We start from the raw sequence: 27,233 nt of genomic DNA, 5'->3' as shown, positions 1-27,233 counted from the left end.
GATTTTGACGGGATTTTAAACCATTGGATTATATTTAAACACAATGTTGAAGGTAGCTAATTTTAAAAGAAAACACAAAATGGCTTCGCTCGAGTTCCAACTACACCATGAAACCTTTGCTTGTGTCATCTACAATATTAGATCACTAGTCAGATAAATCTCAGCCACAATATTACTAGGCTATTAAGGATGGCCGGAAGTGAAATGGAAGTTTCAGTACTGATATTGTTTGCTTTGGTCAAATTCCAGTCTAGATATGAGTTTGAATAAACCAGTTTAGTTGGATGATTAATCAAGTGGAGGTGATGTCACAACCATCATAGATATGTTCTCCAGACATGTCCCTTATTGTTCAAAGGATTGAGCATAGGAAAAGAGAGAACAAGCGCACTTGTACCTGCAAGGCTGTAATTAAGAAATATGCAAATGAGGTGCTTCACTTGGTGCAAGACTTAAAATATGTAGCTTTTTCATTGTGATTAGCTATACAGAACCTCAAACAGAGGCGGTCCATCAAGCTGTTAGCAGAATGCAAAAGACAAAGGATTGTGTTAAACATGCGACGACAGAACCCGAGATTGTGATTCTTGCGAGGCATAGTTGGAAACACAAGGGACATGATAGAGCCTCGCTGCTCTTCTTCATCGCTTCTATTCTCTGTTCAGAGATAGTGTTTGCTTTCCCGATTTCTCTGGCTTAATCATTCGACAGATCCGAATAGCTCACATTTTTCTTCTTCTTGTCCCCGTGTGGCCACCGCGTCCTGTAATCATATAGCAGGATGGCTCAGATCCAGTAGCTTGATCAATGTGATATGCAATTCGTCCTTGATAATTATGTTAATCCTTCTTCCTTCTTTGTTCACTCTGTTGTATCTGGGATCAAACCACAAGTCAAGCTGTCTAGCCTTGGCACAAAGAATCCATTCAAGGTATATAAATAAATCGATAACCTAGAAAAGAATCCATAGAAGAAGCAAGGAATTGAGAACATGACATGCTCAGTAAAGCTAGTCAACGTCCTGGTTTTTGGTCGAAAGTTCAGTGAAGAAAAATAAAATCTTTTCTGATCAGTTTTTCAAATACCATCTCAAGAGATGTAATTTATCTCCGTGAAATTTTAACTACAAATCATTTTCAGATAATTCCAAATAACTTCTCAAATATTTTATTTGATGAAATCCTTATTTTCCAATAAGGGATGATTTGTATAAATGATAAGTCCAAAAACCAAGAATTTAAGATAACTTTTCTAAATCACATATCCAATAAACTGAGATTTGAGAAAAAAATGAAATTTCACCAAATCATCATTCCAATAAGCCCAGTAAGCAAGAATTTAAGATAACTTTTATAAATCACATATCCAATAAGCTGAGATTTGAAAAAAAATGAAATCTCACCGAATCATCAGAACCCCTCTTTGACAATTTAGTAAAGTACGTAAAAGACAAGTACGTAAAGGTTGTGCATGTTGGAGACAAACTTGAAGTTAACTTAGAAGCCAAATTATGTTAATCTTATTTAAAGTATTTTTTAGATAAGTGTGGTTCTTAATGAGTTTAGGAAATATTATCTCTATATAAAAAGATGGTGAGTTGTGCCATGAACTTGTGAGTTTAGAGACTATTGTGTGAGAGTTTAAGTTTTGAGTTATTTTCTTGAGCTAATAAGAAACAGTGTTTCTTATATTCTCTCAAGTTCATCGATATGAGTTTGATCAATAGTGCAATGCAATCATGAAGATCGAAAATAATGGGGCCTTACACGGGCTCACTAGATTTGGGCTGGTAAACCGATAAATAACATGAGAGCATTTTAATAATTCGAGAGAGAAACTCGGAGAGTGGAGGTACTGAAAGTGGGAGGCATAGAGGGGGTAATGGGCGATAACTGCTTCTAACCGTCACTACAAAAGCGAAATAAACTCCCTTTAACATTTTTGTGTAACAGAGAGAAGTATCTATCCATTACAAAAGATGAAGAAAATGGAAGCGACTAAGAAGGAAGAGATCAAGAAAGGTCCATGGAAAGCCGAAGAAGATGAAGTGCTCATCAACCACGTCAAGCGATACGGTCCTCGTGACTGGAGCTCCATTCGATCCAAAGGCCTTCTTCAACGCACCGGAAAGTCATGCCGTCTCCGTTGGGTCAATAAACTCCGTCCCAATCTCAAAAAGTAATAAACTTTCTTCCCTACTCCCTCTTTCTCTTCTTCTATATTAGTATACTTGCTTAACAAGTTAGGTTTCTTTTATTTTAAGTGGGTGCAAGTTCTCTGCTGAGGAGGAGAAGACGGTGATTGATTTGCAGTCTCAGTTTGGTAATAAATGGGCGAGAATCGCTACGTATCTACCGGGAAGAACTGATAACGATGTGAAGAACTTCTGGAGTAGCAGGCTAAAGAGGCTCGCTAGGATTCTCCATAACTCCTCGGATGCATCGAGTTCTAGTTGCTTCAATCCAAAACCTAACAAGGGCAAAAACGTCAAACCAATCCCGTCTCAGAGTTTTGGTCTTGTTGAAGAAGAGACTAGAGCTTCTTCTTCTTCCACTTCCAAGATTCTTCCTTACTCATCATCAACATCAGACCAAGTTGATGATGAAGCCTTGATCAGGTCGCCGGAACTGGGTATTAAGTTGGAGAATCATCAGCCTTTTACCTTTGGGACTGATCTCGACGACCCTTTTTTCTACGATATACTTGGACCGGCTGATTCTTCTGAGCCCTTGTTCGGCCTTTCTCAGCCGTTTTTTGAGCCCTCTCCGGCGCCGAGAAGGTTCAGACATGTTTCGAAAGATGATGAAGAGTCTGATGTTTTCTTACACGATTTCCCTGCTGACATGTTTGATCAAGTTGATGATCAAAATAGGAGTCCTTAGATTGTGTGCGTCAAGGTTGTTGTTGTTGTGGTTGGTTCTTGTTTTCTATTAGACTGTTTCCTTTTGTGTGTTTTTAGGTCTAATTTGACTAAGACTTTAACTAGCTTTGTTTGTTCAGCAAGCAACAATCTAACTACATTATTATGTAATGACAACTCTTGTTTCTCTGTTTCATGTGAAAGTTGTGTTTTTTTATGTGGCATAAGAAGTGTCAAACCTTATTAAATTGAATGATAACATTGAAACCATGATCCATTGTTCATACAATTCAAATACAAATAAAAGTAAATGTTCAAAAGAAAAAAATACAAATAAAAGTACAGAAACAGAGGAACTGGTGAACATTGGCTAAACCGGTGTTGGGATAGTGACAGGAATATGACTAAACCTGATTCCAGATTGAGCAACCTCATACTCCCCAGTTTCAGCATCCCCATCTTTACTTGATACCTCTCTTCTCAATTGAACATAAGCACAATCTTCTACTTCAAGGACGGTTATATCTTTAAAGAAGGTCGAGAATGTTGTTTCCAATCCTTCCCCTACCAATTCCATCAAAGAAGCTTAGAGTGAGGAAACAAGTGAGTGAGAACACAAGTAAAAAAAAGGTCAGGAACTTTGCTTACTGTGGGTGATTAAGAGCAAGTTCTCTGTAGGATACTTATCGGCAAGAGCCTTTACAACTTTAACATACCGTTCTTTGCATCCTTCCACAGTCTCCTCCCATTTTGGCATCTGAACAGAAGGAACAAAGGGTGATATCAACTTCATACTAAATATGAAAAGGTACAAAAGTGGAAAGTTTCTATTTATAGGAAGCAAGCACCTCTTTATAAATAGGATCCACATTATGATCCACCATTCCTTCAGGAAACATAGCTTCAAGATCCGAAATATTGAAGTCAAAGTTTTCATCTTTGGGAGACACTTCAGGCCATATAGCCACCGAGTTCATCATCTCACACAAGCCGTATTCAATAGCAACCTGCAGAATAAGGTAAGAAGTAAGCGTAACAAAAGGTCATTAACTCAACTAGAAAGGACGATGGATATTGTTTCAAAGGTCTTCCGTTCAAGTAACCACGTGGACAAAACTAATATTATATGTTCTGGACTCCTGGGGGATTAGAGCACCCCATCAGCAAACTCCACCGGTCTCAATTCCCAATGTGCATTTTTGATTATTTTAATTTTTTTTTCGCTTAACTTAAAAAAAAAAAAAATTTTACTAGCCGAACTATTTGCGGGCCGCCATGTGGCGTGGAGTCCGCAGAACGGGTTCATAGTGAGGAGCTTTTGTGATACAGATTCATAATAAAGAGATTTTTATATTATTATTTTTTGGGGGAACTGTGTGAACCCCTGATGCTCTTTAAGGGTTTCGACCCCGAACCTCTTCGTTAAAAAAAAAAACCATTTCAGCTGAGTTTAAGCAATAAGCAGATGATCTGACCTTGACTAGCTTTGATTTATCAATGGAAGGGAGGTCTCTGGGGGCGGAGAGGGAGAGAGCTGCCACGACCTTGGAAGCTGTCTGAATACATCTGAGTTAAGGAGAAACGAAGACGCGGTGAATGGGAACCCCGGTCTGAGATCGGATCCTTTGACAGGTTTTAAACGCTCGAATCATGCCGTTTAGAAAGAGAGGAGGATCCCAAGGTCTGCCAGCTGTTGCTGCCCAAAGTGGGTCAACATTGTCGAGTCGGTCTCCGTGAAGCAAAACAAAGACGTGTTGGTAGCTATCCATTTGGTTTACCCAGGGCTGCCCTGAGATTTAGGGGTTGTAGGCAGTTTTTAAAAAATTCCAGCTATAAATTTTTTTTTGGTAAATTTGAAGGCCTACAAAAAATTTGGTGGTTTTTTTCTATGTAATTTTTTCCAAAATTTTTTGGAGACCTAAAACCAATGTTTCGTTAGGCTTTGCCCAGGATCATGACTAAACCTGAGTCAAACCTCATACTCCCCAGTTTTAACATCCCCATCCTTACTTGAGACGTCTCTTCTCAATTGAACATGAGCACAATAGTCTTTTTCGTCGATGGTTGTATCTTTAAAGAAGGTCGAGAATGTTGTTTCCAATCCTTCCCCTACCAAAATTCCATCAAATAGGCTTAAGACTGAGAAAACAAGGCGAGTGAGAACACACAGAACCGTCTAATATCATAGGACCGTCTAATAGCAGGTGTTACTGAAACGGTGAAACAAGGTCCGAATCTAAAAATTAGAAAAAAATATTAAGGATTTTTCAAAAACTAAATACATAAATTTGGTTCATAATTTCAAGTCTTTAGATATACTCTTAAACTTATAGTATATAATTCGAAGAGAACCTCAAATATATATAGATAAAGCTACTATTTTTTTAAGACTATTTCATTTTATCCTTAATTATATAGTTAATATTTTTTTTTTGAACAGCTTACCGTGGGTGATTAAGATCAAGTTCTCTGTTGGATACTTATCGGCAAGAGCCTTTACAACTTTAACATATCTTTCTCTGCATTCTTCCACAGTCTCCCCCCCCATTCTGGCATCTGAAGAGAGGGGACAAAGGGTGATATCAACTTTTTACTACAAAAGTGGAAAGTTTCTGTCTATAGGAAGAAGCACCTCTTTATAAATGGGATCTACATTATGATCCACCATTCCCTCAGGAAACATAGCTTCAAGATCCGAAATATTGAAGTCAAATTTTCCGTCTATAGGAGAAACCTCAGGCCATATAGCCATCGAGTTCATCATCTCACACAAGCCGTATTCAATACCAACCTGAAGAATACGGTAAAAAGTAACTAAAGGTCATTAGCTTCATGGCTATTGTGTCAAAACGTCTTTGGTTCAAGTGACCGCTTGGACAAAACTAATATTATATGTTACGGTTTAGAGACTACGGGTTGCGGCCCGAACCTCCTAGTATTCAAAATAAAAAAAACATCTCAGCTGAGTTTAAGCAATAAGCAGATGGTCTGACCTTGACTAGCTTTGATAGGTCTTTGGGGGCGGAGAGAGCTGCCACTGATAATTTGTGGGATTATGAGAGCTTCTAAGTGTTTTAACCGTGATGAAGCACACGAACAAAGTAAAAAAGAAGTGAAGTAACCGTAAGTATTTGAGAGAGAAGAGAAATTTGAGAATTTAAGAGAATGAGAGGATTTGTGAGATTGAGAGAATGAAAGAAATGTTTGTATTGAATTGTGTGTTTAATTGTGTAACATACATGGTGTATTTAAAGGAAACAAAAGCAATAAGCACTCAATGGTGGAAGACTAAATAACTAGTAGTGGACTAGCCACTCCTCCCCATTTGGTAAGTGATATGGCCACTCCTCCCACTTCCTCCACTAACTAGTAGTGGACTAGCCACTCCTCCCCATTTGGTAAGTGATATGGCCACTTCTCCCACTTCCTCCACTACTTCCCTTTGTTTAATTCTTCATGTCAACACTCCCCCTCAAGCTTGACAGTAGTGAGTGTCAAGCTTGGAAAGCCATGAAGTATTCCCTCATTAAAACCTTTTCTTGGAAAAACCACTTGGGATAAAAACCAAGCAAAGGAAAAAGAGTAGAATACTCCACGGTGAGGAGATCATTGACATGGAAGGTTTATGAGTCCAAGTCTTGGAAGAATGGACTCACAAACTTTGCTACTGGCCGCCTTGGTGAAGATGTCAGCCAGCTGATCCGCACTTCTTGTATAACATGGGAGAATCACTTGCTGCTCCACTGCTTGTCTGACCTTGTGGCAGTCTACTTCTATGTGCTTTGTCCTTTCATGAAAGACTGAGTTGGATGCAATGTGTATTGCGGCTTGGTTGTCACAGTGCATGGTCATGGGAGAGGTGATCTCAATTCCCAAGTCGCCTAAAAGCCCCTTTATCCAGATAAGCTCACTGGTTAGCTTCCTCATTGATCTGTACTCTGCTTCTGCGCTTGAACAAGATACTACTTTCTGTTTCTTGCTCTTCCAAGTGACAAGATTCCCTCCAATGAATGTACAATAACCGGTGGTTGACCTTCTGTCTACTCTATCTCCAGCCCAATCTGCATCACAGTATCCTATCACCTCAGTGTTCTTGTTGCAAGCCATCCATACACCTTGTCCTGGCGCTTCTCTTAAGTATCTTAGAATCCTCTCCACCATGTTCCAGTGATGAACCTTGGGAGTTTGCATGTGCTGGCTCACTTGATTAACTGCGAAACACACATCTGGCCGAGTGATGGTTAGATAGATCAGCTTCCCAACCATCCGTCTATACTGCTTGACATCTTCAAATGGAGTGTCTTCATACTCCCCCTCTCGCAATACCTTGTAACCTTCTTCAAGTGGTGTCTTGGCATGTCTTCCTCCAAGATCTCCTGCCTCCTTTAATATGTCCAGGGTATACTTTCTTTGGGACATGAATAATCCTTCCTTTGATCTGCACATCTCAATGCCAAGGAAGTACTTCAGTTCTCCCAGGTCTTTGATGTCAAATGCGGCCTTGAGAAATGTCTTGGTTAAACTGATCCCCTCCTTGTCACTACCCGTGATGATGATGTCATCCACATAGACTAGAATTACCGTAATTCCTTGCTTGCTGGTGAGAGTGAAGAGTGTGTGATCCGCTTGAGACTTCACAAATCCCCTTCCATTCAATGTAGTGCTTAGCTTGTGGTACCAAGCTCTTGGTGATTGCTTCAAGCCATAGATTGCCTTTCTGAGTCTAAGGACATTCCCTGGTTTCACCATTTCTTCCATCCCCGGAGGTGGTTTCATATACACTTCATCTTCTAGTTCTCCTTGCAGGAAAGCATTCTTCACATCCATTTGCCAAAGGTCCCATTCTAGGTTCACTGCTAATGAGAGTAGAATCCGGATTGTATGAAGCTTGGCCACTGGTGCAAAGGTGTCTAGATAGTCCTCTCCATACACTTGTGTGTATCCTCTTGCCACCAGTCTGGTCTTCTTTCTTTCTGGCTTCCCATTTGCAAGATACTTAATGGTATGTATGAGTCTGCTGGTCACGGCTTTCTTCCCTTTTGGAAGTTCTGTCTCATACCAGGTGTTGTTCTTCTCCATGGCCCTCATTTCATCATCCACCGATTTCCTCCATTCATCATCTTCCATAGCTTCTGCATATGTTCTTGGTATCCATTCCAGGTCCAATGAACTCATAAAGACTTGATGTTCTTCTGGATAGTGAGCTAGGGAGCATAATCCACTTTCTGGATGTGCCACAGCTTGAGCATTGTAGTAAACAAAATCATTTTTAACCCAATCTGAGGCTGGTCTTCTGATCCTTGTACTTCTCCTTAGGACTTGTGTCTGCTCAGGTTCATTACTGCTGCTTGGTTCTCCTTCTTGAGCTTCAGTGTCTGGTTGTCCCATCTCATCTTGATCATGAGATAATACTGGGTTTTCTTCAGGTTGAGCTTGCGCCGGTTGATCTTCATTCCCCCCTTCATGGTCAGGATGAGAGTCTTCAGTGTTATGAACCATGGTCTCTTTATAAGGAGTAGTGTCCCGGCCTTTCTCTGGTTCCTTTTCTAGGTTAATGCCGAGTCTTTCCATAAGAATCTTCAGGTTGTTAGCTCTGTCCGAGGCAGAATGAGATAGATCTTTGAGTTCCTCCCAACTCTTCTCATCATAATAGGCCTTGGATTCCATGAACTTAACATCTCTGGATACTAGGACTCTCCTTGTCTCTGGTACATAGCATTTGTACCCCTTTTGGTGCGTAGAGTATCCAATGAACATTGCCTTTGTGCTCTTTGCCTCCAGTTTGTTTCTTAGTTCTCCTGGAATCAAAACAAAGCACACACACCCAAACACACGCAAATGATCAATTGATGGTCTAGATTTGTTTAGTACCTCATATGGGGTGGCATCAAAGAGGACTCTTGTAGGTGTGCGGTTGATTAGGTAGGTGGCTGTGACTACTGCATCCCCCCAAAACCGCTTGGGTACATTTGTATGGAACATCATACTCCTTGCCACTTCCATCAAGTGTCTATTCTTTCTTTCAGCCACACCATTTTGTTGGGGTGTGTAAGGACAGCTGGTTTGTTGAATGATTCCATGTGAGGCTAGATGTTGTTTGAAGGCTGTGCTAGTATATTCACCACCATTATCTGATCTAAGAATTTTAATCTTAACATTGAAATGGTTAGTAATATAGTTCTGAAAATTTTTAAATGCTTCTAGCACCCTATCCTTAGATTGCAACAAAGTGATCCATGTGTATTTAGATTTTTCATCAATGAATGTCACAAAATATTTATGTTGTTCTCTAGATACACATGGAGCAGTCCACACATCAGAGTGAATCAAATCAAAGCAGTTTTCATATTGGGTTTTTGATTTAGGAAACACAGTTCTGCAATGTTTTCCTAATATACACGCTTCACACTCATTTTTAAAAGAAATACTAGGCAACAGGATGTTCAAGGCACGAGAATGGGGATGTCCTAGTCTAGCATGCCAGATTTCATCTTTAGGGAATTCAGAAACAGAATGAAACACACACGATAATTGAGATACAGGTCTTGTGTCCTCAAGTAAGTACAAGTCTCCCTTGGTAACACCTTTGCCAAGCAACTTACTAGAATCAATATCCTGAAAGTATACACTGTTAGGCGTGAAAGTAACTTGACAATTGAGATCATTAGTTACTTTTTTAACAGACAGTAGGTTTGAGGCAAATGTAGGCATATAGAAAGCTTTAGATTCTTTATCAAACAATCTAAGTTCACCTACACCTTTTATTGGAATTTTATCTCCATTTGCTATCATCACATTTCCTAAAGCCGGTTCTATGTTCTTAATCAGTTCTAAATCACTTATCATGTGATGAGAAGCACCAGAGTCTATAACTAAGGGCTTAGCCGATTTAAAATTATTCATAGAACCATTTGCATTGTGAGAAGCATTAAGGGAGATACCAAGAGTTTTAGATATACCAGATTCCTTGAGAGCCTTGATGAGAGCGGTTAAGTCAGACTTCTTGATGGTCTCATCTAGATTGGCTCTTGGCGTGGCATAGCCTGATGTGGAGGCAGTAGCTCTTCCCACACCTAGGTTGCTTATACCCATGGTGATTGGTGTTGTTGGCTCAGCACCATCAGTTGAGAAGTTGGCTCTTGCATCTTGGTATTGAGGGCGGTTGTCCCTAAATTTGTTGGGCTTGAGGTGCGGATGTAGTATCCAGCATTTGTCCTTCATGTGGCCCTTCTTCTTGCAGTGATCGCAGGTCAAGTTTTTCTTCTCATCTAGCTTGTAAGCTGCCTTGTTTGACACGGCTCGTTCAGCTTGATGTGCCATGTTTAAGTCTCCCTTGCCTCCAAATAAGCCCACAGAGCCTTCTTCCTTCTGAATTTGAGCGCATACTTCATCCAGGTCAGGTAACTTGTCAGCTCTCAGGATGTGCTTGATTAAGCTCCCATAAGATGGATTAAGCGTGAGCAGTAGTCCAAACACTCTGTCCTCTTCACGCCTGGTTAAGAGAGTGGTGGGGTCGGTAGTATGTGGTCTGAGTAGTTTCATCTCTGCCCAAAGAGACCGGAACTTGCCAAAGTGAGGCTGGAACTCCATATCTCCTTGGTTGAGGGTATTGATAGCTCTTTTTACTTCAAAGACCCTTGTAAGGTTGGAGGTATTTCCATACACTTTGTAGAGTGTATCCCACAGCTGCTTGGTAGTTTCACAGTAGGAGTAAGACTCCATGATGGCGGGTTCTAGGGAGCTAAGGAGCACTGTGAGAACCATGAGATCTTCCTGAGCCCATTTGTCTTCATCAGTAGCTACCACAATCTCCTGTCCATCTTCTCCTTGGGTGGTTTGTTTTGGAGCTGCTTCTGCTGAGACATGACTCCACAAACCCTTTCCTCCAAGGGCAATCTTCACCATCCTGGCCCACAAGAGGTAGTTAATCCCCTTCAGGGTCACAGGTATGCTGATGCGGTTGTTGTTATTGTTGTTGTTGTTCTCCATCTTGGGGATTTACTTGGTCAGAGGTAGAGTTTAAGAACTAGAAACAGAGTTTTGATTTTGCGGAATTTAGAAAGGTTTCAAGATTGTTGCTGCTCTGATACCATGATAATTTGTGGGATTATGAGAGCTTCTAAGTGTTTTAACCGTGATGAAGCACACGAACAAAGTAAAAAAGGAGTGAAGTAACCGTAAGTATTTGAGAGAGAAGAGAAATTTGAGAATTTAAGAGAATGAGAGGATTTGTGAGATTGAGAGAATGAAAGAAATGTTTGTATTGAATTGTGTGTTTAATTGTGTAACATACATGGTGTATTTAAAGGAAACAAAAGCAATAAGCACTCAGTGGTGGAAGACTAAATAACTAGTAGTGGACTAGCCACTCCTCCCCATTTGGTAAGTGATATGGCCACTCCTCCCACTTCCTCCACTAACTAGTAGTGGACTAGCCACTCCTCCCCATTTGGTAAGTGATATGGCCACTTCTCCCACTTCCTCCACTACTTCCCTTTGTTTAATTCTTCATGTCAACAGCCACGACCTCGGAAGCTGTATGCACACAACGGAAGAAAGGTGAGACGAAGACGCGGTGAATAGGAGACCCGGTCTGAGATCGGATCCTTTGACCGGTTTGAAACGCTCGAACCAAGCCGTTTTGAGACACATGCGGATCCCAAGGTCTTGCAGCTGTTGCTGCCCAATGTCGGTTGAAGTTGTCGAGTCTGTCTCCGTGACGCATCACAAAGACGTTCTGGTAGCTATCCATTCTTTTTCTGTGCTTGGTCTTTGCTGGTAGATATGGGAGGTCCGATTTATATAATATGGAACGAGCTTTTGAATTTTAGTTTTTGGATAATGATTTTTGATTGCTTTTGCAGCAAAGTTTTCAAGGAAAGTCTCTTGAAAAAAATACAATTTTTTTTTTTTGATCAACCAACTATTTCATTAAGAAAGCATAAGCAGAAGCTAAGAGTTCAAAGAGTACAGAGCAGATTTTGCCAAAGCATCTGCAGCAGAGTTCAAGCTCCTAGGTACATGAGCAAAAGAAATAGACGTAAAAGATAGGGATAGATTCTCGATATCCAAGTTGATTCCGTAGATCTCCACCGGATGTTGTTTCGAGGATAGTGCTTTGATAAGCACCTGGTTATCTGACTTAAGGCAGATATTGGTGAGATGAAGAGCCTTGGCCTGTAACAGGGCTTCCCGTACAGCTAGTGCCTCGGCCATCAGTGGTGACGCCACAAAACGCTCCGTCGAAGTGCCTTGCCTTGTCTCTTCCAGGCGTGGGTTGTGAAGGACCCAACTACATCCTGCAGTTTTGTCCTCGAGTCTCCACGCCGCATCCATATACAGAGTATTAAGGCCAGTCGATGTATTGTTCTGTGTCCTGGTGCCATTGATGTCCAGTGAATGCGGTGATTGTTGCCATCAATTAATATTCGGTTTTATAAACATGTTACAAAGAAACGGCCACCAGATTAAAGTGAGTGGTCGGAATTTTTTTTCATTCAAAAAATGAAAGTCTCTTGAAAATGGAACGTTACTTCCACCATAGGAAACTACTAGGAATTGATCCATTACATTACATACACAAGAAGTTAATAATATTTTGTTTTATCCAGTCATTGAAATTACTACGAATTTTAACAACACACTGTTAGAGCATGTCTAAGAAACCCAATACCGATTAAATTACCGGCTTTTATCGTGGAAAGAGTACTACCGTCTAATGGTCGGCAAGTGGAGGTGATGAACTGAGTGACGAAAGCAACGGTCCTCACAAAAAATTTAAACCGTTAAAGTCCGTTTTATATTCTGTATATACTCGATCCGAGTTTGAACTTTGAACTTCCAAGAGGGACATTATCAATAATTTTTGTAGAAATGCTATATGACCCAATTGGATCTAATCTTTTTGCTCAAATTATTCACGGAAATAAAAATTTAAAATGATAAAGAGTAAAAAGGAAATAGATAAATGTTCAAGTAGTAGTAAAATAAACAAGCTATGGTGATTATTCTCATTTTATTTTCCACCATCGAAATTGGTCAACCAATGAAAATTGAAAGAAACTACCGACTAAAGTAATTACAAAGGGTCAACAAGAAGAAGTGCATAAACAGAAGAAAAACCCCTAAAGTCGTATCATCACATCAGTGGCAGCAAGCAAATAAAACGTACGGTCGGATCTGAGCTAGTATATGATTCATATTTCTGCAGCCAGTTAGGACCCAATCTGAAGCTAAAGTTCGATTCAGTGCTTTGAAACGTCGAGACAGTATTATTACACACGCCCCAAAAAAAAAATGAAGCTAAAGGCTTGAAGAAGCGAGTCAATTACATCTCTGCATCATTACAACACAGAGTGTGGACATGAAGGTGAAGGTTTTTTTTAATATACAAAGTGTGACTCCGTTTATCAAGTTTTAAGCCTCGTAATCACATCCCACATCGCCCAAGGAAGCAAATACAAATAGTATTGAATCACTACTTTTTAAGTGGCTGCAAGTTCTCTGCTGAGGAGGAGAAGAGGGTGATTGATTTGCAGTCTCAGTTTGGTAACAAATGGGCGAGGATCGCTACGTATCTACCGGGAAGAACTGATAACGATGTGAAGAACTTCTGGAGTATGTTGGGATTTTACGGTCCCAACAATTGGTATCAGAATGGTTTGACGAGAAATCTGCAAAATGAGAGATGTCAATCCAAGTCCCACATTGGAAGTTTAAACAAGGAGTGTCTAATATATAAAGAGATGTCCAACTCTAATTAGCACGAGGCCTTTCGTGAAGGAGCCCAAAAGTAAATTCATGCGGGCCAGCCTTTTAGGTCCAAAGTTGACAATATCGTACTAATAAGACAATAAAGAGTTGGACATGGACTCATACAATTCCAACAATTAGTATCAGAACGGTTGACGAGAAATCTGAAAGAAGACCAAAAGATCCTTCGAATAGGAATGAGACCCTTCAAAGTGGAAAGAGGAGTTCGGCAGAGATTAGTCAGAAAATCCTAGAATTGTGGGTAGAGCATCCTCTCAAAGCAACTCAAAGTAACCTTCGATTCTCCATAACTCCTCAGATGCATCTGAGTTCTAGTTGCTTCAATCCAAAACCTAACAAGGACAAAAACGTCAAACCAATCCAGTCTCAGAGTTTAAGTCTTGTTGAAGAAGAGACTAGAGCTTCCTCTTCTTCTTCCACTTCCAAGATTCTTCCCGATTCTTCCCTACTCATCATCAACATCAGATCAAGTTGATGATGAAGCCTTGATCAGGTTGCCGGAACTAGGTATTAAGTTAGAGAATCATCAGCCTTTTACCTTTGGGACTGTTCTCGACGACCCTTTTTTCTACGATATACTTGGACCGGCTGATTCTTCTGAGCCCTTGTTCGGCCTTCCTCAGCCGTTTTTTGAGCCCTCTCCGGCTCCGAGAAGGTTTAGACATGTTTCGAAAGATGATGAAGAATCTGATGTTTTCTTACACGATTTCCCTGCTGACATGTTTGATCAAGTTGATGACCAAACTAGGAGTTCTTAGATTGTGTGCGTCAAGGTTGTTGTTGTTGTGGTTGGTTCTTGTTTTCTATTAGACTGTTTCCTTTTGTGTGTTTTTAGGTCTAATCTGACTCGGACTTTAAATAGCTTTGTTTGTTCAGCAAGCACACAATCTAACTACATTATTATGTAATGACAACTCTTGTTTGTCTCTGTTTAATATGAAAGTTAAGTTTTTTGTGTGGCATAAAAAATGTCAAACCTTATTAAATTGAATGATAACATTGAGCCATGATTCATAGTTCATACAAAAGCAATTCAAATACAAATAGAAGTAATTTTTTTTTGTGGGCAACAAATAGAAGTAATAAATGTTAAAAAAAAATACAAATTAAAGTACAGAAACAGAGGAACTGATGAACATTGGCTAAAACGGTGTTGGGATAGTGACAGGATCATGACTAAACCTGATTCCAGATTGAGCAACCTCATACTCCCCAGTTTCAACAACAGACCCATCTTTACTTGAGACCTCTCTTCTTAATTCAACATAAGCACAATAGTCTACTTCAAGGACGGTTGTATCTTTATAGAAGGTCGAAAATGTTGTTACCAATCCTTCCCCTAAATAATTTCATCAAAGAGGCTTAGAGTGAGAAAACAAGTGGGTGAGAGAACACAAAGTAAAAAAAGAGTCAGGAACTTGATTACCGTGGGTGATTAAGATCAAGTTCTCTGTAGGATACTTATCGGCAAGAGTCTTTACAACTTTAACATATCTTTCTCTGCATTTTTCGGGGGACTCCTCCCATTTTGGTACCTGAACAGAAGTAACAAAAGGGTTATATCAACTTTATATATAGAATTAGAAAGGTAGAAAAGTCAAAACTTGGAAAGTTTCTATTTATAGGAAGCAAGCACCTCTTTATAAATAGGATCCACATTATGATCCACCATTCCTTCAGGAAACATAGATTCAAGATCCGAGATATTGAAGACAAATTTTCCATCTTTAGGAGAAACCACAGACCATATAGCCACCGAGTTCATCATCTCACACAAGCCGTATTCAATAGCAACCTGTAGAAACACTATAAGAAGCAAGCATAACAAAAGATCTCAGCTGACTTTACCTTGAGCTTTGTTTTATTAATGGAAGACATGGCGTTGGGGAGGGAGGAGAGAGCTGCCACCACCTGGGAAGCTGTCTGAATACATCTGAGGAAAGGAGAGACGAAGATGCGGTGAATGGGATACCCGGTTTGACTTCCGATCCTTTGACCGGTTTGAAACGCTCGAACCATGCCGTCTTTAAAGAGAGGAGGATCCCAAGGTCTGGCAGCCTTTGCTGCCCAATCTGGGTCGAAGTTGTCGAGTCGGTGTCCGTGACGCATCACATAGACGTGTTGGTATCTATCCATTGTTAGATTTGCTAGTAAGATATGGGAGGTCTTATTTATATATATGCAACGAGATTTTGATTTTTGTTTTTGTTTTTGAGTCTTTACTTTTGATTTTCTTTGCATCAAAGTTTTCAAGGAAAGTCTCTTGTAGTTGGCTCGTTATTCTCACAAAAGAAAACTGCGAGGAATTGATCCATAACTTACAGAGAAAGTTATTAGTATTTCGTGTTTATCAGAGTCACTGAAACTACTACGAAGTTTACATGTATATTAATCTAACACTATTAGAAACCACCAAGCATGAACTGGATTAATCGTGGAAAGAGTACTTCCGTGTAATGACGGCTAATTGGGATATATTGTATTATAAAAATATCATAAAGGGACACGACAAAGCAAGTGGAGTTGATGAAATATGAGTGACGAATGCAAGGCTTTATGGTCCTCACAACGCAGGGTTATAACTTAAGATATTTTAACTGTTAAAGTCTATATTATTTTATTTATTTACTCATACGAGTTTGAACTTTGATCTTCCAAGAGGGACACGACATAATCAACTCTTTTTTATAGAAATGCAATATATATGCCCAATTGTTACTATCTTTTTGCTCAAATTATTCATGGAAAATAGATAAATTAAAATGATAAGAACAAAAAGTGAAAAGATAAATGATCAAGTAGTAATAAAAGAAACAACCTATGCTGATTATTCTCATTTTATTTTCCACCATCGAAATTGGTCAACCAATGAAAATTTGAAAGAAAAAAAACAAGAGTATACTACTACCGACTAAACTAATTACAAAGGGTCAACAAGAAGAAGTGCATAAACAGAAGAAAACCCCCTAAAGTCGTATCATCACATCAGTGGCAGCAAGCATATGATTCATATTTCTGCAGCTAGTTAGGACCCAGTCTGAAGCTAAAGTTCGATTCAGTGCTTTGAAACCTCCGAGACAGTATTACACACGCCCAGAAAAAATGAAGCTAAGGCTTGAAGAAGCGAGTCAATTACATCTCTGCATCATTAAGACAGAGTGAGGACATGAAGGTGAGGTTGTTTGTTTATATACAAACTGACTCCGTTTATTAAGTTTAAGCTCACTACTGCAACTTCAGACCATTACACTCTAACTCTGTAGAACTCAGTAAGATAATACAGTATGGAATCTAAGACACCAAATGTAAGTAACCACATCCCACATCGTCCAAGGAAGCAAATACAAACAGTATTAAATCGCTACTTTTTTAATACCTTCATCCGTGGAAAAAGCTTATTCAATGCCCCTATCAGGTTTCAGTGGAAGCCAATCAAACAAGACTAACTTCACATGAACCCTACAAGATTCAGAAAAGACTAAAAACTTTCCCCATTTACATACAACAACTTACAGAAAAAAGATACATAGGGAAATGAAAAGACATCCAAATCGGATTCATCAAAAGGTTATATACCTCTTTCAAGCATGTTCCGAGACCTTGTAAGCGTCTGCAGAAACGTTACCCATCCACAAACCTGGAAAAAGAACCTGAAAACAAAAAAAAAACATACAAAATCGTTAGCTAAAGGTTGTGAACTGTACAAAACAAGAGTGAGACTATTACATCGAGCTGCTTCTGCACGTTTTTGGCTCTCTTCTTTGGTCTTCTGCTAGGTTTTGATCCGGTCAACGAGTAGATATCCTCATCTATCTCCAACTTTGATAGCGAGATCGATAACCTCGGTTTCTTCTCCTTCCTCTCCGTCGTTGTCGCAATCTTAGCATCCACACCGTTCCTGGATCGAATAGCCTCTGTTCTAACCGTTCCCTGAGTTTTGTTCTCCGCCAATACTGTTCCACTTCCACCACAGCTTCCTCCGATTGAACGCTTCTTCGTCGGTGGTTTCCTCGGTCTTAGATTCCAAGTCTTAGGACCAAACTCATCTCCTTCCTGACCACCACCACCACCATCGGAGATCCGTTCACCGATAGATACATCAGCATCAACCACCGGCTCAGCTGATTCATCAGTCTCATGAACATCAGCGACGACGGTGGCGGCGGAGACTGCGGTGGTGGCGACATCAGCTGTTTCTTCGTTGTTCTTCGTGCGGATCCGGATAAAGATCTTCGATCTACCGTCCGCCGCCGTTGACTTCGTCCCGGATCGATCTGCGGCGGATTCACTGACAACATCCTTCTTCTTCTGCTTCTCCGGTTTCAATTCAAAAGATGAAGAGCCAGATGCTTCGTTCACCTCCTCAGTCCCTTTGCCATGATTAGTAGCTTCACGGAGTGGAGATCTGCCGGATGGTTTCCGGAGCCGATGTGTATTGGCGTGATTCATAGCCCACCTGAGATCAGAAAGCGGGAAGTTATGAAGCGGATGAGATTTCACCGGCGAGGAAGACGCCGCTGCAATCTGTTGCCTTCTAGAGCTCTCGCTCACGTTCACAACCGTCGGCTGCTGCTGAGATTGCTGCTGTTGCGGCGGCGGCGGCGGCGCGTCAGAGCCGTGGACCGGCGGAGTAAACGCTATGGATTGACGAAACATCTGATCGAAACCCTAATGAAGGAAGAGAAAGAAAGAGAGAGAGAGAGCTCAAAAAAAAATGTGAAGAGAGAGAGAAAAACAGAACATGAAGAGCGTCAGTTATGTTACTGCTAACTCTCCATGCCAAAGTGCTAACAAAAAAGGTAAAGAAAGAAATTAAATGACGCTTTTACCCTTCATAGATCGTCGGATTTACAGCCGCTGCCCCACTTAGCACAAGGGTTCCAAACGTAAGAAGCACGTGACTGGCACGCACACGGTTGCTTGCTCTGCAAGGCTGCTTTAAAAACGGAACTTAGTCAAACTATCCTGACGTCAATAACAAGGAAGCTCGATTAGTTAACACTATCACATGTGCAATTTGGTCCCACGTTTTGCATCAGAGTCATTGACACTACTCGCTCGATACGTACCTTGTGACACGTGCAGGATGCATCATGCTGACGAGAAGCTAGCAACATTGTACAATGTCTCCAAAGCTATAAGTTATCTGAGAAGAAAACGTACAAAGGCGTAATCTTTCACTTTCTGTTTCCGAGTGGTACATATAAGTCACTTATGCCAAACAAACAAACAATTAAATCTGCAATCTCCACTCACAATTGTTGTTACCATGTGGAGGAATCATAACCTCATACGAGGAGACTGCTCGATCTGTTGCAAGATCCAGATGAGTCTTTTGACAAGTTAGGATACAGTGGTTCTGTCTTTTCTGTAAGAGAAACGTTCGAAATAGTGTTTGGGGATTGCTGGATGAATCCCATATAAACGAGCTATGAACGCCTTTTCGCTGGTGGCTACAATGCTTGCGATCGAATAGTTTTTCTCGCTTAGCCCTTTCTCCACAAGCCATTTATGGAACCTAAACCTTGGACTTATTCTGTTCTCCAGGTCGAAACAGAGATAGGCTGGATAAACCTCAAGATATTCCAAAGAATCTCCCATTTCCTCACACAGGAACCTTATCTTCTCTTGTATGCTATGTGGTTTCTGGTTCAAACTCTTCGGTGATGATCTTATCAACATACATGCCTTTGAGAAATCGATGCCACTGTCTAGTAGGATTTGGAACCTTTCCTGTATTTCCACGGCGGTACCGTGGACGTGTTGTAGTGTCTTCATGGTCAAACCGTTTTCGGCAAAACCTATTTGATGAAGGAAATCAAGTTTTTGAAAACTGTGTGTTTTACACCTTAAGTTTTGAATTTCCTCCAAGCCTCGTTGATATTCTCTGTCTATATCTTCGTCGGGTTTCATCAACGAATAGCTAGAGAGTAATTGATAAGTCCCGTTCTTCAACTTATCGAAGATCCTTTCATGTATAGCTAATGCTCTAACCACAAGAGGCAGGTTCTTCATCTTGTTTCTACCAAAAACGTGAGGGTGCTTCAGAGAAAGAGCATCCACTTCGTCCTCACTCAATCCAAAATGCTTAAGCACTCCTTTAACTGAGATCACAGGCTTCTCTAAATCAAAACTCATAACATCAGGATTTCGAAGAATCAAAAGAGCAGCTTCCTCTTTCCCAATACCAAATCTACAAAAATAATCAGTCTTGTTCACAAGAGCTTCTTCTGAACATTCCATAAACAATGATCTGTTTCTACCCATCAACTCCCACATCTCCTCACTCTCAAACCCCAAATCGTAAAACACCCTAACTTTCCTACCAAAGGCATACCAAGACTCCACATTCTCTTCAACAACATCCTCTGAACCAAACTCCTCAAACAACCTCTTCACCTTCACAAACAAACAACCAATCTCAACACCACCACACAGTACACTCGGAAACGCTAAACAAACACCCGCCACCGCCACAGTACTAAACCCCACACCACTCAACCTACCCAGCACCAAACCAATCTCATCCCCACTCTGCAAAAAAACAGACCTTTCCTCTCTATACAACCTCCCAAGCTTATTCCAAGGAAACCCAAACCCAGACAACGCACACGCCGCCTCCAACACTCTTGGATCCTCGGAGAAGAAGAACTTCTTCTCAGGCAAATACTCGCCAACCTCCCCGAGATCAATGCCGATGCTCTCGAAGAAAAACTCGAACTCGTTGATGGGGTGGTACCTGAGATGCCTCCGGATCGATTTGGAGAAGGTCGCGACGGAGAAGTCGAGGTTGAGGATGAGGTTGCGGATCGAGGAGGAGGCGTTCGTGGCGATGTGCTCGGCGTGGGAGTAGGAGAGGGACCTCGTGGTGTGGAGGTAGTCCGTGACGGCTTTTTGAGCTTCTCCGATGGCTAGGGATTTGTATATCGACGGGACTCTTCTGCGTTTCGCCGCTGTTGTGAGATTACGAGAGATCAGTGCGGATTTGAATCTGACTATGACGAACATTGTTGATTTGGGGGATTAGGGTTTTTCTTTCACCGGTGGCGTTGCCTTTCTCTCTCCCCGCCTAATCTCTGTACCAATGATCGGAGAACCCTCGCAGCTTAGAGAAAATTACTCTTTTGCCATTCGGAGAGGAAGACATTAAACCGGGAAAAATGTGCCGGTTAAGTTCAGAACGATTCGCCGTTAAATTCGGTTCTCGATTGGCTTTTTTTATGTATGAGATTAAATGATTAGTGTCATTTTTGTTTGAATATTTATGTGGTTTGAATGAAGGAGATATAGTTTTCATTAATATATGTCAGGCGAAGCAACGAGTGTTCATGAGACCATAGAGGAATCCATACGCATTCGTCTTGAGTGTTTTATTTAAGAGACACATTATCGATTAGCAATTTCTCTACACGAGTCTTGTTCTTAACTGATCTCAGGTCAAGCAGGTAACACTTGCAAAGCAAAGGCTGTGTGTATTGGGATTTGTTTTTAAGGAACATAGATCGGTTGGGATTTGTTTTTACATCCAGCCTGATGTTTGTAGCGAATTTGCATCTACGATCTTGTATTGGTAAATCTAGAAACTCAACTTGGTTTTCTTTCTTGAGAATATGAGTTTCAACCTCAGACGGCAAGTAGTTTTAGTTGTATGTGTTCTCCCGTCGAGAGCCACTTTGAAAGTCGTAAACGGCCTGAAGTTTATTACTAATATCCAATTGGTTTGCTTACTTCGAGAGGCATTGTGCATGTACTTTTAAACTGGGCCGATAAAAGGCTCGTATAACATTGCTTTTGCTCTTTACTTTAATCGAAGAGATTTTATTTGATGAAATCTTAGTGGCCACGAGTGTAAACAAGCTCTTTTCTGTATCCTTTTATTTACTCAATCAAACCCAAAAAGAAACATTTGTATTGTCAAAGAGGAAACTTTACCTTAAAGCGGATAGAGACGATGTCACGTGCAAGGCACGTTGAATACAACACACAAACCCATGATTGAGGCTTTGATAAGCTCATGAGTGAATGATGGGTGGCCCCAAGGGTTAAATCGTAATTTCGTGAGAGTTAGCTTACAAAGCAAATCGCATCAAATGATTAGGAAAGAAATTGAGTGTTCGGTGAGAGAGGGACAATGCAACACGCGCAAGGGGGTAAGAAAGTAGGACCACGTGTCTTTTTCCTTTTCTCAGGGATGCCACGTGGATGCTATGTCATGTGACTGCCCACGTGATTACTCTGACATATTTTTATTAAAATTTTGGAGTTTTGATAAATCTTTTTCGGATTCTCCGCTTAAACCCATGCTCTTCTACCATCTTCCTCACGTGGCTATCACTCGTTCCTGTCCCATGCAACTGCATGTATTTAATTAGTATTTATTGAATCGAATTAATCAGAATAACAGATACTTGAATAATACTCGTACAAAATCTTAAAAGCTAAGGTTTTCCATGGATCCTTTATAATTATAAGCGAACGACTTTCCTCCGAACGACAATCTTTATGCCATGCGTTCATTTGTGATGATATTTCAGACTTAGGTTCGCATGACATCTTAACGAAATTAAATACATATCGATTTTTTGTTTTGGTATACTTAATGAGTGTTGAACAATATTATATTGGGAAACTTAATCAAGAGTATATATGTTGTTGGTACGTAGGCCAATATAAATAACAAAACTATCATTTTGCGCAAAGCTAGAGAACTTTGAAAAATCATAATTTGAGAAATTGCAAACATAGAAGTAATTTTCGATTTGTTGAATTGCTTTTTCTTAAAAAAATTACAAAATATTTTAAAACTGACCCTGAATTGTTGTATTTCTAGAAATCAGTCAGATGGATTAAGTTGAAACAAACTACTGAAATACAATGGAAGGGGGGAGAAATGAAAAAACTTTAGAACATGGATCGGCACAAAGGGGACCATATTTAGATTAGATATTTCACATCAAATGAATTATGTAATACTACTCTTTATGGACTTAAAGTGATAGTATGATAATGTAGTTATTTAAAAAAGGGTGCACTGTATATTAATCTCACGACCTCATTATTGGATGAGATATGATGATAGGTTTGTTGGTCGGTGGACATTGGATCCCCATCCCATTTGTTTCTTACTAAACCTTCACAGTTATCACTGAATTTCTCTTTCTGTGCTATAAACAATTTCTTTTCGACCAAAGAAGTGTTAAATAGTGCCAACTGCCAAATGGTGGCGTCTTTTTGAAATAAAACAAGATGTTGAATTCCTCAGTTCAAATTTTGGGACTTTTGAGTTGGGAGATTTTCTCCAAGAAGTATAATTAACGGTGATATTGGGTTACGGGGATAAACTACATGCTTCAGTATGAAATTTTGCAATACCAAAGCAGCCTCATATATAATGTATAGTTCTATACACAAACAATGAGTTAAATCAGGAAGATAGCAAGGTGTTGATTTCATGGAAGCCACATATAGAAAATGCATATTCTACATTTTGGAGGGGTTATTGGGCAAAGAATTCTAGAGGAGTTATTAAATTTTGAGATTCCATTCTTATTGGTTTGTGAATTTTTAAAATCTAAATATAATCCATTGTTATTGGAATGATGATTTTTAAATTCTACTCAAAATCTTTTGTTATTGGAAAAGTTTAGTTTTCATTGATTTTAAGATTCTATTAAAATCTATTGTTATTGGGATGTAAATTTTCTTTGTTTTTACTCATAGTACTCAACTTTGAGAATATCATCTATACCCATAAGATTTTTGAAATCAATGTAATAAAATACACTCACATACAAAAACTCAAATTGAAGAATGAAATAATATACAAATCACAATTTTAACATAATACAATTCACAACTTTAAAAAATAGAAAAAAATATTAAAAATTTAAAATAAAAATTGTAAAAATAGTTTTAAAAAGCACTTTCGTATTTTTTAACTAAACATTTCACAAATAATAATTCAAAACTTTTTTTACAAAAATTCAAATTTAAAACATATATTTCGAAATTATATAAAGTTTTTATTATTATTTATATATCTATAAAGTAAGAGGTAGAAATTAATTTTTTTAGTCATTTTATTTCTTGAGATATTTTTTGTGACAAAAACTTTTTAAAAAGTTGTTTAAGAATTGTCTTAATTGAAATGATTTTCTTTCCTTTTTTTCTACCACCATTAATTTCTTAATTTAAAAGTTAATAACAATATATAGAATTCTATATACAAGTAATGAAAATCTATGTAAAAATATTTGATAAAATTTGTTAAATCTAGTTAACTTGTAAAATCCTGTCAACTATTAAAATCATCAAATTCCACAGAAATTCATGTTCCAATAACCCATCCCCCCCTTAATGATTCAGGATTTGGAAAAAGTCTAGACCGGTTTGATTTAAATATAGAGCTGCCTTGTGAAAAATAGAATGATGAGAATGATGGTGTTGTTTAGTAGCATAATGATTATTACAACACGCAGTTAAATATGCCTACTTCGAACTGCGATTCGCTGCTTTGGAATGAATATGAACGAGTCGAAATACTATCAAATTACTGCTTCTCCAACCTCGTTCCATAGTTTACTGAAAAATAGAATGAGAAATAGAGTGATGAACAAGCAAAAAAGTGGAGTAATGGATTTTTTCTTTGTTCATCGTTCCATTTCTCACTCCATCTTACAGTAAATTATGGAGTGGGGTTGGAGATGAATTTTTTGTTTGTTCATCATTCCATTTCCCACTCCATTTTGCAGTAAATTATGGAGTGGGATTGGAGATGCTCTTATAAATCGGTCTAATTGGACATTTGACAGATATTGATATTGGAAATAAGATCCCACAATATTAAAAATATAAAAATAACTTAAGTAATATGTAAAGATTTGGGCTATTTAATTTAACGCCGATTGGTTTTAAGTTAAAAGTCCACGAAACTTATCAAAATATCAGTCCGAGCTGAAATCATGACCCATTAATATGATCCGGAAAATGGTGCGATGATCCCACAAATTAATAGTCGAAAGAAAACTCAATTTCTCCAAAATATTTTAAAAAATCATTATCTCAGAATAATATGATGGATTATGTCGAGATTAATGATTATACGCACCAATATCTTTTTTAAAAGATATTGGAAATAAAATCTCACATTGAAAATATAAAAAATACTTAGGTAATATATAGCCACTCTACTTACCACCAATTTATATTAAGTTGAAAGTCCAAAAAACTTATCAATTGATATGATTTTAAGTTTTAACTTAATACATAAACTCTATTTATCGTTTGTAAAAACACACTTTGAACATCAATTTTATCTGTTTTGAAAAGAGAAACTTGAGAATTGTATAAAAACAGTTTTTTTTTTTTGCAACCAAACGAAATACACCTGTTTGTAGATTTAGAATTTAGTTTTAAAAATCTGATTTATTTTTATTTTCGGTTTCTTACTTCCAGATAAAGTTCTTTAACGGGTTAGATTTCATTTAAAATGTAGGCATCGAATATTTAGGGTTTAAAGTTTGTTTATTACTCCATCCGTTCCTAAATGTAAGATGTTTTAGGTAAAACACGATTATTAAGAAAATCTATTTTTATCTAAAATCTATTATTAAAATTATAAATTAAAAACAACTGAACTAACTACAAAATATAACTATTAAATTTGATTAGTTATACAGTTTTTGATAAAGTTAAATTTACCTTGAAATGGATTGAAAGAAAGACAAAACTTCATTTTCTTCTACGAATTTCGGCTATGACCAATGCACCAATATATTAAAACATTTTACATGTTGGAATATAATTTTTTTTCTAAATAGTATCAAATATTCAAGAATAGAGGAAGTAACATTTTAGTTAAAAAATTAAATATAGCCTAATTTTTATAGAAGAATTAGTGTAGACGCGGAAGGTAGAGCGCGTGGGGAAATGGGTCCAAATGATTGTTGAGAAGTGGGATGTCTGGCCGGCGAGGAACAATACTCCACCGCACGAGTGTGGTCACTGGGACCACATATTACCACGTAGACAGCTTCTCACATGCTCATGCACGTGAAGTCGTGACCTTTGTTTCATCTTTCTCATGATCTCCACTTCTTCTTGTTCTTAGATCTTTGCCTGTCCTGGCCCTCCCTTTTATTTGAAGATTCCTATATTCGATTCGTATTTGTTCAAGATATAAAAAAATACGTAAACTTTACTTCATCCTTGTATTACAAAAACATAAAAATATTATTTTTTTTAAAACATAAAAATATGTTCCTTGCATTTTTTTGGCAAATAAACATAAAAATTATGATCCTTTGATGTATACGGACGTATTTCTATTGACATACACACACGAAGAAATACTCTCTAACGACCTAGACAACAAGAAGTCTAAAATAAGGCATTCATCTACAAAAATAACAATTTCTCTAGTTTCCATATTCCGTTTTTAATTTCATGTTTACCATATGAAACTTTGATCAAACACAACGGTTCCGAGTGGATCATCACTTGATCAGCCAGCCGAAAATTTTAAATTTGATCAAGAAAACCGTCTTTAAACCATCTTTAAAACTTTATGTTGGGGTCACGGGGTCATTATATGAAGTAGTAAATGTCGCTTCGTTAATAGGCGGTGCCGTGCTGTTTTTGTCTGAAAATATCTGTGAACACATACCCATGCTCGCTTAATTTCTTTATGTAGAACATGATCACTCCACTGCCTAAGTAATTAATTAATAAATAAATCAAACTTTTATATTTATCGAGGATATCAACGCGTCTTTCGCACGTGTATATCCTTATAATAACCTAATATAAACATCTGACGCAAATTTACAAGATTGCCGAAGAATTTGATTTCCGCAAAACAAGCATTTATATTCCAATAAAGAAAACAAAGAGAACATACATGATTGAGCTCTCTCTATCGTACATCGTCTCAGACCCTTGGAGAATTCATACAATCTCCACACATTATCATTAAGTGAGAAACTTATTTTCTTCAGTTAGTTGGAAACTTATAATTTTAAACTCGTTAAAGCAAAATTAGGTTTACTACGATAATTCAACACTAAAATTCATGACTTTCCGCAAGAAGCATAAGATATGCTACGACCCATGTTCTGCGATTCCATTCCTCCGTGTATTTTGTACTTTCTCTAAGCAACAAACAAAAATCTGTGAAAATAAAGGCATGAGAATTCAACTATGTTGGAAAGAGAGTAATATCTTAGCCTCGTTTTTAACTCATGATTTGACATTTTTCTGTTTTTTTTAAATATTTTTTGGTTAAGAGATGGCTTGTACATCTTTTATTTAAGAGACGATTTTTTTATTTAAGAGACGATTCTTAATTTTTTTTATTAAAATCTAAGAAAAGTTAAGGACTTGTCTATTAACCGAAACTAAGAACTTTAGTTAAAAGAGTGAGGTTAATAATGGTCTGGGAAGAGACTCTCCAAGAAGTTGAAGTTCCCTATGTTTTTTTTGTAAACAAAGTTCCCATTTCTTGATATAGTCACATTTCAATGCATACTAGGGGTATGCGTGCATGTACCTTTAACTTTAAAATAGAGCGTGCATGTACTTAGAGCATGCGCAACGGGAATTT

At 38.5% G+C, this 27,233-nt stretch overlaps 6 protein-coding genes and 1 pseudogene across 10 annotated transcripts; 2 read left to right on the top strand and 5 right to left on the bottom strand.

The window, feature by feature from the left end:
• Positions 1-1,614: 1,614 nt before the first annotated feature.
• On the top strand, positions 1,615-3,101 carry LOC106414708 (transcription factor DUO1). Its single transcript, XM_013855313.3, has 2 exons — positions 1,615-2,178; positions 2,264-3,101. The coding sequence occupies exons 1-2, from the start codon at positions 1,979-1,981 to the stop codon at positions 2,880-2,882; spliced, it is 819 nt and encodes a 272-aa protein (XP_013710767.1). The 5' UTR covers positions 1,615-1,978; the 3' UTR covers positions 2,883-3,101.
• A 129-nt stretch (positions 3,102-3,230) lies between these two features.
• LOC106415931 lies at positions 3,231-5,408 on the bottom strand. The gene is made up of 5 exons (XM_048766995.1): positions 5,306-5,408; positions 4,836-4,969; positions 3,709-3,867; positions 3,509-3,617; positions 3,231-3,424 (listed from the first exon to the last, which is right to left on the bottom strand). Exons 1-5 carry the CDS (start codon positions 5,406-5,408, stop codon positions 3,231-3,233), a joined length of 699 nt encoding a protein of 232 aa, XP_048622952.1.
• Positions 5,409-11,812: 6,404 nt separating this feature from the next.
• LOC106413334 lies at positions 11,813-12,196 on the bottom strand. The gene has a single exon (XM_013854130.1). It carries the CDS (start codon positions 12,194-12,196, stop codon positions 11,813-11,815), a length of 384 nt encoding a protein of 127 aa, XP_013709584.1.
• Positions 12,197-13,223: 1,027 nt separating this feature from the next.
• LOC111209050 lies at positions 13,224-14,643 on the top strand (annotated as a pseudogene).
• Positions 14,603-16,049, bottom strand: LOC106412297. The gene is made up of 4 exons (XM_013853213.3): positions 15,482-16,049; positions 15,270-15,428; positions 15,060-15,168; positions 14,603-14,972 (listed from the first exon to the last, which is right to left on the bottom strand). The coding sequence occupies exons 1-4, from the start codon at positions 15,872-15,874 to the stop codon at positions 14,776-14,778; spliced, it is 858 nt and encodes a 285-aa protein (XP_013708667.1). The 5' UTR covers positions 15,875-16,049; the 3' UTR covers positions 14,603-14,775.
• A 389-nt stretch (positions 16,050-16,438) lies between these two features.
• On the bottom strand, positions 16,439-18,778 carry LOC106415629. 5 transcript variants are annotated; one of them, XR_007327160.1, is made up of 5 exons: positions 18,703-18,778; positions 18,463-18,566; positions 17,360-18,301; positions 17,010-17,283; positions 16,439-16,773 (listed from the first exon to the last, which is right to left on the bottom strand). XR_007327160.1 is itself a non-coding variant. In XM_022708088.2 (3 exons), exons 1-2 carry the CDS (start codon positions 18,287-18,289, stop codon positions 17,215-17,217), a joined length of 999 nt encoding a protein of 332 aa, XP_022563809.1. In that variant the 5' UTR covers positions 18,290-18,412; the 3' UTR covers positions 16,439-16,773; positions 17,210-17,214. The 5 variants fall into 5 exon arrangements, 1 of the variants encoding a protein (XP_022563809.1); XR_001283011.3 differs by lacking the exon at positions 18,703-18,778 and having other exon boundaries at positions 18,463-18,589; XR_002660644.2 differs by lacking the exons at positions 18,463-18,566; positions 18,703-18,778 and having other exon boundaries at positions 17,010-17,111; positions 17,210-17,283; positions 17,360-18,412.
• Positions 18,779-18,939: 161 nt separating this feature from the next.
• LOC106415627 (transcription termination factor MTEF18, mitochondrial) lies at positions 18,940-21,098 on the bottom strand. The gene has a single exon (XM_013856380.3). The coding sequence runs from the start codon at positions 20,639-20,641 to the stop codon at positions 18,977-18,979; it is 1,665 nt and encodes a 554-aa protein (XP_013711834.1). The 5' UTR covers positions 20,642-21,098; the 3' UTR covers positions 18,940-18,976.
• Positions 21,099-27,233: the final 6,135 nt, after the last annotated feature.

The sequence above is a fragment of the Brassica napus genome, chromosome C8 (genome assembly GCF_020379485.1).
Source record: "Brassica napus cultivar Da-Ae chromosome C8, Da-Ae, whole genome shotgun sequence".
Classification (NCBI taxonomy): Eukaryota; Viridiplantae; Streptophyta; class Magnoliopsida; order Brassicales; family Brassicaceae; genus Brassica; species Brassica napus.
This window is presented reverse-complemented; position numbering and strand designations above follow the sequence as displayed.

Excerpts from the sequence above, each read along its gene's own strand:
- LOC106414708 (XM_013855313.3), top strand. The coding sequence starts at position 1,979 with ATGAAGAAAATGGAAGCGACTAAGAAGGAAGAGATCAAGAAAGGTCCA. Across the intron at positions 2,179-2,263 it reads CTCCGTCCCAATCTCAAAAA|TGGGTGCAAGTTCTCTGCTG; the intron begins GTAATAAACTTT and ends TTTTATTTTAAG.
- LOC106415931 (XM_048766995.1), bottom strand. The coding sequence starts at position 5,408 with ATGGGGGGGGAGACTGTGGAAGAATGCAGAGAAAGATATGTTAAAGTT. Across the intron at positions 3,618-3,708 it reads TGGATCCTATTTATAAAGAG|ATGCCAAAATGGGAGGAGAC; the intron begins GTGCTTGCTTCC and ends CCTTCTGTTCAG. Across the intron at positions 3,425-3,508 it reads CTTGCTCTTAATCACCCACA|GGGAAGGATTGGAAACAACA; the intron begins GTAAGCAAAGTT and ends TGGAATTGGTAG.
- LOC106413334 (XM_013854130.1), bottom strand. The coding sequence starts at position 12,196 with ATGGATGCGGCGTGGAGACTCGAGGACAAAACTGCAGGATGTAGTTGG.
- LOC106412297 (XM_013853213.3), bottom strand. The coding sequence starts at position 15,874 with ATGCAAAGAAAATCAAAAGTAAAGACTCAAAAACAAAAACAAAAATCA. Across the intron at positions 15,429-15,481 it reads TTAATAAAACAAAGCTCAAG|GTTGCTATTGAATACGGCTT; the intron begins GTAAAGTCAGCT and ends GTGTTTCTACAG. Across the intron at positions 14,973-15,059 it reads CTTGATCTTAATCACCCACG|GGGAAGGATTGGTAACAACA; the intron begins GTAATCAAGTTC and ends GAAATTATTTAG.
- LOC106415629 (XM_022708088.2), bottom strand. The coding sequence starts at position 18,289 with ATGTTTCGTCAATCCATAGCGTTTACTCCGCCGGTCCACGGCTCTGAC. Across the intron at positions 17,284-17,359 it reads ACGTGCAGAAGCAGCTCGAT|GTTCTTTTTCCAGGTTTGTG; the intron begins GTAATAGTCTCA and ends TTTTGTTTTCAG.
- LOC106415627 (XM_013856380.3), bottom strand. The coding sequence starts at position 20,641 with ATGTTCGTCATAGTCAGATTCAAATCCGCACTGATCTCTCGTAATCTC.